The sequence below is a fragment of the Dipteris shenzhenensis genome, chromosome 1 (genome assembly GCF_047967505.1).
Source record: "Dipteris shenzhenensis isolate YYH24624 ecotype China chromosome 1, Dip_SZ_1.0, whole genome shotgun sequence".
Classification (NCBI taxonomy): domain Eukaryota; kingdom Viridiplantae; phylum Streptophyta; class Polypodiopsida; order Gleicheniales; family Dipteridaceae; genus Dipteris; species Dipteris shenzhenensis.
Genome location: NC_141596.1, coordinates 30,603,147 through 30,620,185, shown reverse-complemented (window position 1 = coordinate 30,620,185; position 17,039 = coordinate 30,603,147). Strand labels below are relative to the sequence as shown.

General features: G+C 43.6%; 1 protein-coding gene across 1 annotated transcript in view; it reads right to left on the bottom strand.

The window, feature by feature from the left end:
• Positions 1–12,904, bottom strand: part of LOC147905685 (nucleosome assembly protein 1;2-like) — a 51,261-nt gene extending 38,357 nt beyond the window's left edge. The window contains exon 1 of the mRNA XM_087374018.1: positions 12,736–12,904. Coding sequence (XP_087230144.1) covers positions 12,736–12,799 — 64 coding nt within the window. The 5' untranslated portion in view covers positions 12,800–12,904. The remainder of the gene's footprint in view (positions 1–12,735) is intronic.
• Positions 12,905–17,039: the final 4,135 nt, after the last annotated feature.

Below are 17,039 nucleotides of genomic sequence, written 5' to 3'. Positions count from 1 at the left end.
GAAGGTCTTTATTGCAATAGAAATAAAATTTGTACAACTTGCTATGAGAAGACCATGAAGCTGAGTACAACTCTTGAATGAATCTAGGAGCTCTGAGGCCACTTCTTTTATAGACTTGGCCTGCTAAAAGCTAGACCTGCTTCTCTAAAGCTAAACTAAGCTTTCCTACTTTTAGCCCACCTTGGGGCAGCTTTTATGCTCTTTTTAGAACCCCGTGGGGTCCTCCTTAATGGCACTATCTTCTTGTTGGCTTTTGGCCTTGTGGGATCTGCTTTTTGGCACTCGCTCCATCATTTGTGGGCCTCTTCCAAGTCCTCCACAAACACCAACACTTTAACCCATTAAAGGTTAGCAAATGCATGCATTCCTAGCCCTTGGACTAATCTTAGTTCCTCGTGGACATCCCCCAGTTCTCTTTTACTAATGCAAAGCGAAAGTAAAACAATAAAACTTATTCTTAGTAAACTAACATTATTTGACTGAAGTCAATTCTAATAAAGATTATTCTTTATTTCTTGAGAGAAGCACCAAATGGTGGCATCCCAATCAGTTGCCCTCAACTGAAAAGCTTCTTGATACAATTGCAAAACTTGAGGATGTTTTGAAAAGAAGTCCTCATCTACCCACTTGGTATCAAGTGCTGAATAGTTGACAAGGTATCTACAAATAATCTTGCCTCTAAATTCTTTCTTTTCTGTGTGATATACCAGTGTTCTTGAGAAAACTCACATAAAAAGAATTGTGAATCTTCCAAGTCTTGAGTAACTCTAGTCGATACACGACATCATAAATGGGCTCACAATAATATCTAGGAGACAGCTTTGGCAAGACTTGTTCTTTCCCTTTCATCTTTATGGGACGTGCTTTTTCAAACTGAAGTTCTTTGTTTCGAGGATAGGTGGCAAAATCACCTTTCCATAAATGACTTCGAATGGAGTTTTCCTTGTGGAGCTGTGAAGAGTACTATTGTATTAAAAGGAAGATACTTTTTCCATTCGATCTTCTATTTGGACACAGAAGACCCAATACCGTGGAATTGGCATTCTCACTTTGTCCGTCCATCTGAGGATAAAATGGATATAAAAAATCCAACTTCATACCCATGTTATCAAACAATGCAAACAATCGACTTAGGCATCCCATGGTGTTTGAGAACCTGTGCTAGAAACAACCTCACCATGCGGTCTAGCTTAATGGTTTTTCCTACTGGAATGAAGTGGGCTAGCTTACTAAAATGATTGTCAATATCCCATAGTTCTCGTATCTAGAGCTAGGAAGATCAAAGATGTAGTCCATAGCAATACTCTCCCATGGTCTCTACGGTATGGGCAGCAGCATGAGAAGTCCTAGGGTCTTGTGCCGATTGTACTTCAACATGAGACATTCCATCACACACTTGGGTATATCTTTCCGCATTGCTGGCCAAAAGACATATGTTTCTATAGTAGAAGCAATACCCCGATGTCCCGCTACTCTCCTGTGGTCTCTACGGTATGGGCAGCAGCATGAGAAGTCCTAGGGTCTTGTGCCGATTGCACTTCCGCACATGAGACATTCCGTCACACACTTGTGTATATCTTTCCCCATTGCTGGCCAAAGAAATATATTTCTGTAGTAGAAGAAATACCCTGATGTCCCGCATAACGAGGGGCATGACACGCTTCCAAGCCTTTGTCCACATGTCTAGAGTCACATAAAGGTGATCATCCTTCATGAGGAAAACATCTTTCACTAAATACTAACTAGATGATTGCACCAATCAAAGCTGCGGTTTTGCCACTTTCTTCGGTAGCAACGATCAAAAGACTCCTCAATGGTAGCACACTTGCGATTTCAAAGGATCCTCCACTCCGCTTGAGCTCATCGCAATACATTTCGAGTTATAGAATATACTATAATTTTTTATTTTGTGTGGCCTAAACCACGGACTAATGTTTGAAAAGCCACTCCCACCCTTACTTCATCGTGCGTCAAGACGACTCCCTTCTTCATCCGTAACATTTACCTCCTTGGAAGAAGTGAGGTTTCACTGTTGGTTGTTTTGGGCTCAGCCAAGCTTGATTCAATGACATCATGGTTTCAAAACAAGGCAATTCAGCCACAAGACAGCCTAGTATGAGACGTTCTATTGCACCTGATTAAGATCTAGATAAAGGGAAGAATCCAAGAGTTCAGTCCCTGAGAAAGATACCTCGATTTCAGCACTTGTTCGAGGAGATGATGCCTTGGCACGTTCCTTATTCCCATAGATAAGGAATTGGTCGTAAAACTCCTTCAATTTCTAAAGATCTCCTAGGCAACATCGTGCCTTAGGAAAGCGTTCCCAAAGTTCTCCTTCAATTCAAAGATATTCAAATTCAAAGAAAAGAGGAAGGAGTCTGAACCCTCATGGAAGACGAAGCAGAAAGCACCGACGGAGATCTCCCAGCTCCATCCCATCTTCTTTCTTCTTCTTCTTCTTCCTCTTCATCCCAAGAAAGGAGGAAGAGGAGGCAGACGGGAACAAGACGAAAGGACTTCAAACAAGGAGGCAAGTCCGTTACTACTTTTGATGGAAAGTATGGGGCAAGTGAGAAAGCTTTGGACTCCTTCGACATAGCTTTTCAGACAGGACACTATCATGAGAAATCAAAATTGAAAATTGTAAGCCTCCATCTTACAAGCAATACCAAAGCATGGTGGGGAGCTCTTCTAGTGGTGGATGAAGCACCCAAGAAGTGGAAAAGTTTCACGAAGTAGTTTTTCAAGCAATTCTTACCAAAGAATTTTTATGATGATGCTCATACAACTTGGGAGGGTGTATCCATGACAGCCACGGATACGGTTGAGACTTACAATCAGAAGTTCTTTTTGGCGTATCTCCAAATTACTCACTTCAAGGAAATTTCAGAAAAGTCAAAGATGCGAAAGTACCGAACTGGTCTGCATCTAAGTATTTACGCATGTGAGCATTGAACGAAAGACAAAGCCACTCAACCCTAGTGGTTGAAGAAACAAATAAAGATTTGCTACGAACAATGGCTGCCTCAAAAGGCAAAGATGGAGACACCTTCAAGAAGAACATGACCGCGACAATTCAGGGCGAAAGAGAAGGGCATTTGGGCTGCCCAATGCTCCGAAAAGCCTACGAGCTTGAGGGAGCAGAAAATGCCAAAATTGACATCAAAGCCATTGGTGGGAGTAGTCCCTAATATGTTGGGAAGAGCCGTTGACCTAAAAGCTTGAGAGCTTTGCCTCTCATGGGGTAAAGTAAGAGACCAGAGTGCTTTGAACTTATTCGATCAAGGAGCTACAGACAGTTTCATCTCAGAAGACCTAGCTTTGAAGCTAGGAATCAAGACTGAAGAGTTGGGACCAGCTCTAGATGTGGAACATGTTTTTGAAGGGAATCACTCCATTGATTGGAAAGCTCAAAATGCATATCCAGGACTATGTGGATGAGGAGGAGTTCTATGTTTCACCCCTCAAACATCATGACGTCATTTTGGGTATGCCGTGGTTCCACAAAAAGGAAGTACATCAAAGCAAGAACTCTCAGTTTCGTGCACAGAACAAGGAGCACAAGATTTTGGCCAAAGAAAGAGTCGAGACAATCCTATTTGTATATTTCTGCATACTTTGTTTTTGTAAGAGAGAGAGAGAGCGTGAACCTCAAGTAGAAGTGAATCCTGTTGAAAATGAAAATTTAGATTGCTTCTCCAAGAAAGCTTCCTCCCGAGCGGCCGGAAGATCATGTCATAGGGCTCCTAGTCGTTGCGATTGTTTTACTAGGGGTGGTTATGTTGTGCCTAGAGTTGCATTTTATTCTTCCCTGATCACTAGTGGCAGGATGAGTACTCTCAGGTTGGGAAGAATTGGTGCCTATGGTGCTGGATCAATAAAAGCAGTTTCAAAGTTCTCCCCATGGCGGTGGCTCTGATGCTCTGGCAGCCCCGCAGTCGAGCAAGTTTGAAGGACGTCGTACCCCTGACACGAGGACTGAATATGAGGAGGAGGCACTGAAGGCGGAACAGTCGTGTAATCATTGTAGCAAGAAAGTGTCCTTATCAGGTTAACAACAAAGGCCCCGGTTCTTCCTCTACTGCTATCACTCCCACTTTTGTGCATCTTGAAATGATTGATTCTCTTGTGTCCTCTGTTGGAGAGGGGGTTCTGCCTCTCCAAGCCAAAGACTTCCAGACCTGAATCGTTGATAGCGGGGCATCCGGGAGTATGAGTCCTTCTCCAGCTGAGCTGAAGGATTTTGTGATCTCCCGTAGTGATGTCTGTATCGACGATAGCTCAATCATCAAAGTTCGTGGTGAAGGCAACCTCGACATCATGCCCAATGGAAAAGGAGGGATGCACTCCTCTCGAGTTCTGTTTGCGTTCCCTCTCTCAGATTCAATTTGTTGTTTGTTTATGAGACTTACCAACTTGGAGCCACAGTATTGTTTGATGAAAATTCTGTGAAAGTTTGAGATAATGTTACCGGTCAAGTGGTACAAACTAGTACAGTTAGTCGTGGCATTTACACTTTGTCAGTGCTTTCCACGATCACGTCGTCTCTTCAAGGTGATCTCTAGCACTTTCTATTTAGTCACTTGAATGTTGATGCCCTCCAGTGTGCTACTCGTGAACAAATGGTCCTCGGACTACTGGATGTGGGCAACAAGCACGGTCAGTGCCATTCATGTATTCAAAGCAAGCAACATTGAGATGCATTCCCGAAGCAAGCTTCACGGCGGGCTTCCTTACCTTTAGAGTTGGTCCATGTTGATCTCTGTCAACCAATGACTGTTGCCAATCCTGGCGGGGCTCTCTACTTCATGTTACTGGTTGATGACTTCAACAAGTTTATGTAGATATACTTTTTGGCCCAAAAGTCTCTGGTGTATTCTCGCTTCCGGGAATGGTGTGCCTAAGTTAAGAAAGAAATCCAACTTTTATTTGAAAGCTCTTCAGTCTGACAAAGGAGGTGAATTCTGTTCTCATCCATTTGATGAGTTTTGTGTAACAAAAGGCATTCAATGGGAATTTGCCAACACCGACACTCCCTCTAAAGCAAAGGTTGTTGAGCGCAAGAATCGTACCGTGGTTGAGATGTCTCGAACCATGATGACTCACCGGGAGGTTCCTCAGTTCCTTTGGGCTGAAGCCACTACCACAACAGTTCATATCCTGAATTGTTCTCCAACATCTGTTGTTCCCAAGGCAACTCCTTTGGAAGCCTATTTCCACTAGAAGCCTAATGTTTCCTATTTCCGCATGTTTGGGTGTGACACCTGTGTACACATTCCCAAGAAGCAGAGGGGGAAGTTAGATGTGAAGTCTACTCAAACGATCTTTATCGGATACAATTCTCAATCTACAAGTTATCGACTATATGATCCTTCCAAGAGAGAGATTATCCTCAGCAAAGGATGTAGCTTCTGTATTCCGTCATTAATGTTACCCCACCCCTTCTCCCAGAGCCCGTGGATGATGACAGTAGTGGTGATTCTGTTCATTGCTCCCAGCCCCAGCAACTGTTTCTGATACTTCCCCAGATAGTAATCCAGATGATTCCCCACCTCTCAAGGTCACAGGGGAAGCTCCGGGTTAGGTTCTCAAAAGGTACCTCGTTGGATGATTGAGACTCTTCGTGACTCCGGTGTCACCGACATTTCTTCCTCATTGCTCCCAGCCTCGACGCCTCCAGCCCCGACAACTGTTTTTGATACTTCCCCAGACAGTGATCTAGATGATTCCCCACCTCTCTAGGCCGCAAGGGAAGCTTCAGGTTCGGTTCTCAGAAGATACCTCTGTGAAGAACCAAACTTTTCGAGAATGCGAATGTATGCAATGCATGCAAAATTTGAATGCCAATTGGCCCTCCAATGGGGAAGAGCGCCCTCGTCAGAGTACTTGTTTCTATTTTCGACCTAGATGCAAGGTGGGAGAGAGATGGCAGATGAATGCATGGTGAATGAAGAATGCTAAGTGAGATTCACAATGAAAGGGTGATACCCTTTCATTAATGTCCCTTGAGATCACTCAAGTTCCATCTTCCCACTTACACCTACCCTTATCCTATGACCCATGCATCTACCATTCAATGCATCTTAATGCACCCTTCCCTTCCTATTGCCCCTAGGACCTAGACACGTGTGTGCACATATTTATTAACAGAATAAGTATCACATGTCCAAATTCGATGCCGTCTGAAGCAATGGCTCCAACTCAACTAGTCCTATCTACTGAGATGATCCTCCACCATAACAAATCGGTCGGTGTCCATCATAAGTACAAATACATGTTACACCATTGGTGTATAATATATAATAATATTTTAATGCCTACTAATCACGGATTGGTGATTTCTCGTCATGACACTCCCTCCTGCTTGAATGGGCAAAAGTCCTCTTTTGGATCCTCTCTTGTCTCTTTCTCTTAAGTACGCTTCCCTTTTACTTCTGCATTTGCATCTCCTCTTCATAATCTGCAAATAGTCTTCTCTTGGTAGTACACACTCTCTTCTGAATAAGAACTTAAATCTCATATTCAAGTTCTAGTTCGTCTTAATGCTGAATATTCAAAATGCAGAAGTACCACTGCAGTGCCTCTTCAATATCTCTTCATACTCAAAATTCTCTTTTGAATACCAACTGCTGAAATCTCTTTATAGTAACCTGCTCAATAAGCTGAAACATGTTCTCAACAAACTGATCAGTATTAAAACGATTCTCTCACCCAAATGTTTCATTGAACTAGGTAGACCTTGGCTATCGATGATTTTGCGATGGAGAACTACTTAGTCTATAGAAACTATAGACCTTCAATCTCTTTTTCCAACTCTTCTATTTCAGCCCTATTCATCCTATCAGAGTCTCTACACGGAGGATAAAATATTTATTCTCTATCCATACTCTACAATGAATATGCCTACTCTCTATTCAATTCACACATCCATATACTAGTGTTGGCTGAATGGATAGCATTTACTCTTGGTTCTATGTTCACCGTAGAGTCTTGGGAAGAGGAGGTAGAAGCCTCACCCTCCTGCTTGGATGCTTTGCCTTTTCCATTTTCAGAATTGGTTTTGGCAAATTTAGCTAATAGAGTAGGACATTTATGCCACGGATGCCCTGGCTTATGTTTCTTACATCCGAAACATTTACCCTCCTTAACTAGCTTTTTCTTCTCATCATCAGTCATGGAAGGAAATGGTATCCATCCAGGACGTGAGATCTTTCAAGGTGGTTGGGTTGAACATTTCAACCTCATACCTCACTTTTGGGGTTAGGGATGCTAAATACTTCTTCCTTCTATCATCCTCGCTCTTCTCAGGTAAGTCTAAAGAGAGTTTCCAGAACCTAGCTGTAAATTCAGCATTATTCTCATTATCGAATTGCCTGAACCTTTCCCAACGGAAGGTCAATTCTTCTTCATGCCTCGGAGGCATGAAAGTGGCCTTAAGCTGCTCTACGAATTTGGACCATTGAAGAATAGGCTCTTTTCCCGTTTGTGATAAAGACCACCACATCAAAGCATCCTTCTGTAGATGTAGTGTGGCAAGAGCAAGCTTCTCGTGGTCGGTCTTATCTTAATGGGCAAAATATAGCTCAAAATTGCTAATCCAATTGAGGATTTTATCCGCCACTCTTGCTCCGTCATACATTGGGAACTCTATTCTCTCTCGGGGTCAGAATTTAGCTCTCATTGAGGGGGTACTTAATTCGTCATCCCCAAAATTCAGCACTCTCTTAGTCCCTAATTTTGTCATAATGGACTGTTCAATCATATGGCTAAGCTGAGAAACCAGCTTATCAACAGGAGACTCCTCTCTCCCTCTTGCACTTGGATTATGAGTTAAAGGCGTAAACTCAATGCCTTGCTCTTGGATGGACTCATTTCTCTCCTCGTTTCTAAACTCTCTATCAAGAGATTCTTGAAGGAGAGATGAAGGTAATTCTATACGTGGGTTATCATACTCATATGTAACTCTCATCTACATTATCCTCTTCAAGAGGAGGTGATGGTGTTCTCTCCCTATCTTCTTCTAATAATGGAGGAAAAACGACAAGTTCATTATTAAATATCCCTTCCCCTTAGGGGTTTATTTTATAGAAAAAGTCAAGTGTTATAGAGTCGGTGGTACTTATCCGACTCCCGCTTCGTTTGTGTTCAGAAAACACTTGAAATGACCTCTTCTCCCTTCTACGGAGAGAGATGGCAGATGAATGCAAGGTGAATGAAGAATGCTATGTGAGATTCACAATGAAAGGGTGATACCCTTTCATTAATATCCCTTGAGATTACTCAAGTTCCATCTTTCCATTTACACCTACCCTTATCTTATGACTACACCTTCCCATCCTATTGCCCCTAGGACCTAGACACGTGTGCATATTTTTATTGATAGAATAAGTATCACATGTCCAAATTCGATGCCGTCTAAAGCAATGGCTCCAGCTCGACTAGTCCTCTCTACTGAGATGATCCTCCGCCATAACAAATCGGTCGGTGTCCATCATAAATACAAATACATGTTACACCATTGGCGTACAATACATACATAAAGCCTTATATGGGCTCCTCGAGCATGAAATCAGAAGATTGATGCGTTCTTTGTTCCAAAACACTTCGATCTAATCCCAATTTGTAAATTCACCGTCAAGGAAAACTTATTTCCCTTATTATCCTCTATGTTGATGATCTACTCACTACAGGAAGTCGTGCCACACATATTGCCCAGACCAAGGCAGCTCTTTCTCAGGCCTTTGAGATGACAGATCTCGATCGTCTACACTTCTTCTTGGGTCTAGAGATTTCACAGGGACTGGGAGGATACTTTGTGTCCCAGAAACGCTATAGTCAGGAGCTTCTAGAGGCTTTTCATATGTCAGAATGTCGTGCCATTTCCTCACCCACGGGCCCCAGTACCAAATTGTCCAAGTATGACCCCAATGATCCACTAGATGCAAGCATATACAGCTAGTTGATTGGTTCCCTGATTTGGCTCCTCAATTGGTCTTCTCAATTCCTTCATGCACACCTAGGAAGACCCATCAAGACGCTGGTATGTGGATCTTCACTATCTTTAAAGGTCTTGCAATCGAGGGTTGTTCTATCAGTCCAAACAACATTCCAGGATCCAACTTTTAGGTTGGAGTGACTCAAACTGGGGAGGAGATTCCGATACTCGCCATTCCACCACTAGGTATTGTCTTAGCCGCTATCACTTGGAGCAATAAAAGGCAACCGATGGTAGCCCTATCTTCCACTAAGGCAGAGTATCATGATGCATGTTCCAACTCTTGTGAGGCACTTTGGCTCCAGTGGTTGCTTGGAGAGACTGGGTTTCCCCGACGGTCATCCACAGTGACAATCAAAGTTGTATTGCTCTTGCCCGGAACCCCGTGTTTCATGCCCTTACCAAGCATATTGATATCCAATGAATATGTCTAAAAAAAGGTTCTCGATGACCTAGTCCAATTGACGTATTGCAAGACAAAGGACAACAAGGCAAAACCTCTTCATCGAGCCCTTGGCACAGCAACTGCTTGGTGATCATTCCAGCTCCCTCAGATGATTCATGATCTAGGACCTGAGACGGGGTGTTAGAGTTCATCTCCTGTCTCCTTGAATGAGTGCCTTGGTTGTGGTTCTACCCGCCCATGTGAGAAGAGTCAGGGCCATTGTTGTGGGTTTGACCGCCCCAGAGAGGCAGAGGGGGTTCATCATGAAGGCCTGCATATGCACAAACTTGTGTGAGGCTGTTTGTCTTTGTTTCGAGGATGTGGAGGGACCGCCACATGTCACGAAGGGGCCGCCATTTGTCGCGCAAGGTGTGGGGGTCTATAAGGCTTGCTAGAGTCTGTGTAGGGTGTGCCATCAGCCTACCTAGGGGCTGCCACTGGGCTGCACATGTTCGCCTAGTTGGCACCTTGTTTGGCGGGCCTTTAGGCCTCAGACCAGCCCACAACAACCGACCCTACTGGTCGGTATGTTGCAAACCAAGTCAGCCCTCGTAGTCAACCACCTACCCCCCTTAAACGATCCATTTGGGGCAGGGGTGACCCTATAAATAGGGCCCCGTCCCTCCCTTGTTTCTCAACTCAGCAGACAATTGTTCACTCACAAGTTGAGGTTTTTCTCCGGCAATAGAGTAGAGTTTTCCTGAGATCCTTGTGCAAGTCTCTTGTTTCCAGTTTTCCTGTGAGTGTTTGTTGTTTCTCTCTCCATTCCTACCGCTACACTTCTCACATAAATATCAAGAGACGTTAGACCAAGGGATTCAAAGACCAACAACATTATAGCAAGCCAGTAACATACATATATGTTCAAAGCTGAAGGCCAAAGACAAAACCGCTTAAGAGCTCACACAAAATTTGAGCTAATGAGCAAGGGCCATGAACCAAAAGCTCCCCTCAACAAGAAATATCACGAGACATTATGTTAGGGGAATCCAAAGACCAACAACACTACAAATAGCAAGCCAACAACAGCAAAGGAGACGTGGAGGTTTCTTTTATGGTGTCTCAATCTACGCTAGTAGTAGCTCCATCAATGATCCAACACCAACCTTTGTATTATTGAAAGTGCATGGACGCAAGAATTGTGATGTAACAACTCTCAAACTAGTTGAGCCAAGATAAGTGTACCAAAGGTTATATTTACCTATCATACCAATCGAAATTGAGCTCCTTAGAAACAAGGAGTTTGCTAGGGTGAAACTCATCAGGTGGGCTCTCTACTACTTGGCTAGCGTGGAGGTTTCTTTTATGGTGTCTCAATCTGCGCTAGTAGTAGCTCCATCAATGATCCAACAACAACCTTTGTATTATTGAAAGTGAATGGATGCAAGAATTGTGATGTAACAACTCTCAAACTAGCTGAGCCAAGATAAGTGTACTAAAGGTTATGTTTACCTATCATACCAATCGAAATTGAGCTCCTTGGAAACAAGGAGTTTGCTAGGGTGGAACTCGTCAGGTGGGCTCTCTACTACTTGGCTAGCACAATAGCAAATGTAATGGATGCTTCAAGAGTGGGCCCACCTAGGGTGTGGACACTGCCTCGTCCTCTTTTGTCGCTTGCAAGCATATCTACACTCACAGTAACCTTATCGCAAGCAATCGTCACTGTACACTCCTCGGTCCTACTAGAGCGAACAAATCTCCCACTAAGACTAAAGGATAGAGGGGAGTTATCAAGAGGATACTTGAGGTAGAAGACACCCTCGGTGTCTTGGTCCCCCCTCTGCTCCTTACAAACTCAAGAAAGATTGAACGCATTGATAAGCGTAATAGGCATGAAGCTCAAACTAACTACTAGGAGATAATGCTCTATCCACAACACCATTGTCAAAATAGGGAACCCATGATTTGAAACTAACACTAGTTGGAACACAAAAGTTTGACATTGTCAAGTTAATACATAACGCGCCGTTTCAAGTGTACATCAATTATAAAACTTTGCAATAATCTTAAACTCGTCAAGAAACTCTAGGTTTAAGAGCACACTAGACCACACATCGTACATAGCAAACAAAATCCCTCACTTACAAGGACAAGTTTCTTATTGGAGGAAACATAGCCGAATACATCAAATCGTGAGGTTTATCAAAGAAATGGGCATCGGCAACAACTCAATACATTTCCACGTTTTACTATGGGTTATATTTGCACCCTTTCTCCATAGTGTCAATGTCACTCATAGCTTTGGCAAGAACTCCTTCAAGAGAACTCTTTACTTCTGCTAGCTATTTTAGCTTCAAGAGTGGAAGAAAGATGCTAACGTAAGATTTCATTTGTATGGCACTTTTCCAGAAATTCCATTTTATTGAAAGCCTTGTGTGTTGATGTCATTCAAATGTCCTCTTCTTCGTCGTTCTCACCTCTACCATGTCTTTTATATTGAAGCGGCCAGGCTAATCTAAAGGCTCTATTCCATTGTTATACAGGAAGACAAGAATTTGTACTTAATGCATTGTGACAAACTGAAAACATATCACAAACTTTCTGTTACTAAATACTGAGCAGTTAAATGTATCACGTGAGGCCTTAATGCATAACAGCCCTTCACCAAAATTAGTCTTAACAAGCACCTTTGGCTTCATGTTGTCCAGCTAGCTATCCAGAATTGGAAATCGAAGTATATTACTTATATATAAATGGCAAGGGAGAAAGGTAGCAAGGATAGTATTGGCATTAGAAGTCGGTAAAATTAATGGCACAAACGTCCATCGGTTAAAGTCCCCTAATCTCACCAAAAAAGCAAAGCGGCTTGTAATAACGTCTGACGAATCAAACCGCCACTAAAAAAAGAAGGTCTCTTTCCCTGCTCTGTAGATGAGAGGACAGGAGATTAAACATGCGGGGGAGGCCTTAAAAACAGAAGTAAGGACGGACGCCAACACAAACAGATGTTGAAGATTAATAACTTCTCTGACGTATTCGGCCTTTCAAGAAACCGTATAAGCTGGGGGAAAAAAAGCAAGCTTTTGTGAAAATCGATTACACATTTGTTCCTATCATGCATACATGTCTCGTCCATCACCACGCATGTATCTATGTTGGAGAAAAACGTGACACAACAACAACTCCACAAAGGAGGAAGAAAGAACAACATTGCAGCGAGGCAGGAGCTTCAAGATAGGAATGCAGGGCATAGAAGCTGTGGGAAGAGGTGCGTGAAAGCCGACTACAACAACGGAGCACAAAAAAAGAGACAAGAAAGAGCAGGGCAAGGGAGAAAAGAGGGGAGGATTACCGGGAAGGGAGGCACCAAGCTCAGCCATGGAGTAAGGCGGGACCTGATCATCGTCTTTGCTCATGTCGGAAAGGCTGAGTTAGGGCAGAGAGAGTGGCGAGAGAAAAAGGCAAGGGACGGGAGCAGAGTGCAGAGCCTGAAGCCTCTGATGCTCAAAAGGCCCTCAGCTTCGCCTCTCCAGTTATTTATATGTTGCACACAATAATGTGTACTTCCAAGTCACTCGAGAAGAATTGCGCTTAACCCCCAATTAGAGCCCCCCAACCTCTACTTAGTTTTCGTGTTGGGCAACACTTTCATCTTCCCCCCCCCCCATTGCTCACTTTGTAGCTCTTCTTCCACTCCGAGGCTCGCCTACGCTCATATGCCCCTCCCCCCGTGGTTTAGGACTTTGCACGGCCCCCACACATCCTTGCTCTTCACCTCGAAGCAATCAAGGCCGAGGAAGGGTATCCCAAAAAGGAAAGCCCTTGTGTTGTAAGTATCAGATTTAACAGAAAGTTAGCCATATATATGCCATCATGCACTTGTAATGAAATCAAGCAAATGCAGTACGATATAGAGAGATGCAAATGTGATATGCTATGAGGTGATTCTTACACACACACACATACATCTGATAACTTAGGATGCGAAGACCTGTGACTCTGTTTCTCAACTGATGGTGCTAAAAATGCCATTGTGAGGTGCATAATGGACCTTTTGATACCTTTTACTAGATCTTGTGTTGTATTTTTGAACCAATGGTATTAATTGTTCGTTATCATTAATTCCATGCATGCACGCACGCACACAGGCGCGCACGTGCACATGCACACACACATATTTTGTATGTATATATATACATATGATGGGGTATACATTTAGAATATTAAATGCATGCATACATTAGAAGACTAAATGATGCAGTATGGATTAAGAAGATTACATGTATAACATACATTAGAAGACTAAATGATACGATATTGATGATTAAGAAGAATACATGTATATACCTACATTAGAATCTTTACCTGAGAGACAATAATGTTCCTAAAAATATATGAAAGGGATTTTTATATCTTATCTTGAACAATGGTGATTGGAGCATTTCTTAAAGAGTGACCACCTTGAGCATCCTTAGAAGGAAATGAAAACCAGATCCCATGAGAACCATGTAGCAAACGAGTCAACACCAAGCAACTAGATGAAAGGGGAATTTTGGGCTCATAACTTTTGCTTGGGCAGAAGGAAAAATCATATGAGATAAGCATGTGGACTGTGCGGGACATGATGATTATAGACCAAGATGTTAACAGTGGCATGATCTATAGCCTACAAGTATCGAATGGGGCCATCCTCTGTTCTAAACCTGCTAGGCTGGGAGGACAAGTTCCAACAACTTGATGAGAGGACTAATTCCCAATGGAGGGGCCTTGATGGGAGGAATAGCTAAAAGTGGAGGGCCCCTAATGTAGCATTGAGCAAGGATGAGGAGAAGCATATCAAGAATTGGCACTACGAGCACACACATAGTTTTTAGCATCTGAACTCCGTTGAGCTAAAATTAAGGTCACAAAATTTTATGAAATAACCCCCTTATAAAGGGCATTCTTGGTAGAAGTTAGTAGACTGGTTTTCAAAGGAGGAATCACGATCCTATTCATCATGGTCCAAAGCATGATGATGCTACAAATCTCAACAATATTTTTCTTTAAATTATATGACAAGGTGGAGTCCTTATATTGTCATCATCATTTCGAGCCATCTCAAATACGGAACAATGATGAGACTAGCTATCAAGATGGGTGGGTGGGAGGCATGCATGGATAGCCAAGCAAGGCATAAAGGGCATGGAAGGCTTAATACCCAAAGTCAAGAGAGTGGATGACTACACAGTATTGTGCGAATATAGTTGGGGAGTGTATTCCAAATTTGTACATATTCTGTGTAATTGTAAAGAGAACTATCTACATGAATGTGAAACACAAAATTACGTGGAAGTCCAACCAAAGGCATGAATGGCATTGAAGCTCGACCCATACCAATCATTGGTGTTCCAAATGAACATAATGAGGTTCATCCAGATGCATATCAAGTCAAAATTATGTATCTTTTTGTTTTTATCCTTTTTAAGGACATAGGCATGCACCATAGTAAATTTGTGGCAAGAAGGTGAACCTAGGCAATGCGTATGACAACTTATCTTTGTGCATACCCTAAAGAGGGCAGGGATTTTTTTGGAAGTACTTTGGGGCTACACCTTCATTTTTCCATATTCCTTCCCCTATGAATAATGGCTATTACATCACTTCTTTCGACGATTCAGTAGGTACTTCCCTTCCATTTCTACTAGATGGGCAGCAGTCCTCTCTCTCTTGTGCAGGAGGTCGCCATTTATGGATGAGTTGTGGTTCTCCTCCAACTTGACTCCCCGAATAATGCTCTAGCTCTTGTGGAGAGGATCCCTATGGTAGGCCACATTTGGTGTATCTTATCCCTTCGTATCACGGATTTACTGTGGAGGACATGGACTCGACTCACCATGGTGTATCTTATCCCTTGGTATCATGGGATTTACTATGGAGGACATGTACTTGACTCACCACGTTTTCTGCTTTCCAGTGACACTCCACTTTCCGAGGCTTCGAAGGGAATACATGGCCATCCTTCTATCAAATGGGCATTCGGCATGGTTCTAGAGTACCCTTCAGAGTTGGAGGCATCTACTGTGATAGATGACAGAGTTCCTTGTCTCCAGTTGGTTGAAGAGAGCTTGGATGCCCTCCCAGAGGTGATTCTCTTGGAGACTCTTGAGGGAGGTACACTTCGGAAGAGACTGGAGGTCTCTAGATTACTAGGCCAATGTTGGAGCAAACATATGGGGCACCTAGCTAGGGATTGTACAAGAGGCTTGAGCAGGGCTCATCCCTTCCCATAGGAGACACAAGGACAGCATAATGACATTTCAAGAGGTTGAGACTCGACCACATCCAGGAAAACACATCAACAGTCTCAACAGTAGTAGATAGAGTCCCAGACCCTTGGGTTGAGTGTTTGGAGAAAAGGTGGACCAACGTGGGGAAGAAGAAGAGGAGTAAATGCACCAAAAAGAACCAACAGTAGCACTCCAGTAGCATACCAACCGTAAGAGGCGAGCACAGGCAACTACACAGTCACAAGGAGACCGAATCGGAGGCCCCTAAACATGCGTATTACGAGATTTGGAGAGAGGGCCCTTGACTTCAACACATTATTCAGGACCTCCGCGGTGACCTCGTGCTCGCGGGATCCTCCTTAGCAACAAGAGCAGGCATCAGAGGCTTCCAGAGCATCAATGTCCATAGTCCCACCAACTCACCCTCCTCGAGGGGCGAAGGAGGAGCCTCAGGTGCCTTCACCGTAGCGACCTTCGTAAAAGATACTACACACCCTCCCCCTCGCCCCCATTGGACCCCTCACCCGTGTCCCCCGTGGGCCCATCTGCCCCTTCTTTGCAACTCCCTTCTGTACCTCCCCCCCCTCAACATGCTCCTCCTTATGTGATTACCCTCACCACTCACCCCCCCTCCTCCACCTGCTCCGTCTCCTCAGACAACAATAGCTTCAGCTAAGGTCTCTTCCTCTTGCACCCATCCCAGATTTGCAGTGGACCCCTCATTTGTGAGCAAGGGCAAGACAAAGTCTACCCCAACGACCTCTCCTCAATAGCAAGTCGACTCCTCGGGCTTGCAAGACTCCACCTCTCTCATACGGGGGGTGTAGATGCTCAGACCCTAGGCCTTTGCATGCGTATTAGGTTGCTGTTACCCCCCAATTAGCCTAACAGGCACATAGTCACCGAGTGTCGACCTCGGTTGGAAGTGGTGGAGTCAGCCGAGCACCAGTTTTGTAGCGAAGGTGTAGTTGATTGTGGCAACAAAACCGATTAGCAGATGGAGGTTGGCACACTAATCGCATACTCTTTTGGAAGATGGTTCTTTAGGTAGTGATATGATTGTAATAGGGAGAGGGGAGAACAAGAGAGTTGTGTGTTGAGTTCTCTTTCTCTTACCTAAGTTTTCTAGGATAGAGAGTGTCCATTGCAAGCCAAGATGACTTGGTTGTTATCAAGTGATTCAATAGAGGTGAACGATTGATTGTTTATTCAATTCTATTGTGTATACTCCCTTGTCTAAGTGTTTGAATTGTGTGCACGACTCAGTATCCTCCCATGATCACACGGATCTCCTACAATAGCCAACCTCAACCTCCAAGTGTTTTATATGTTTGCACTTGTTCTACACCCACAAGAGAGAGCATATTCATCAAGCACAACACTGGGT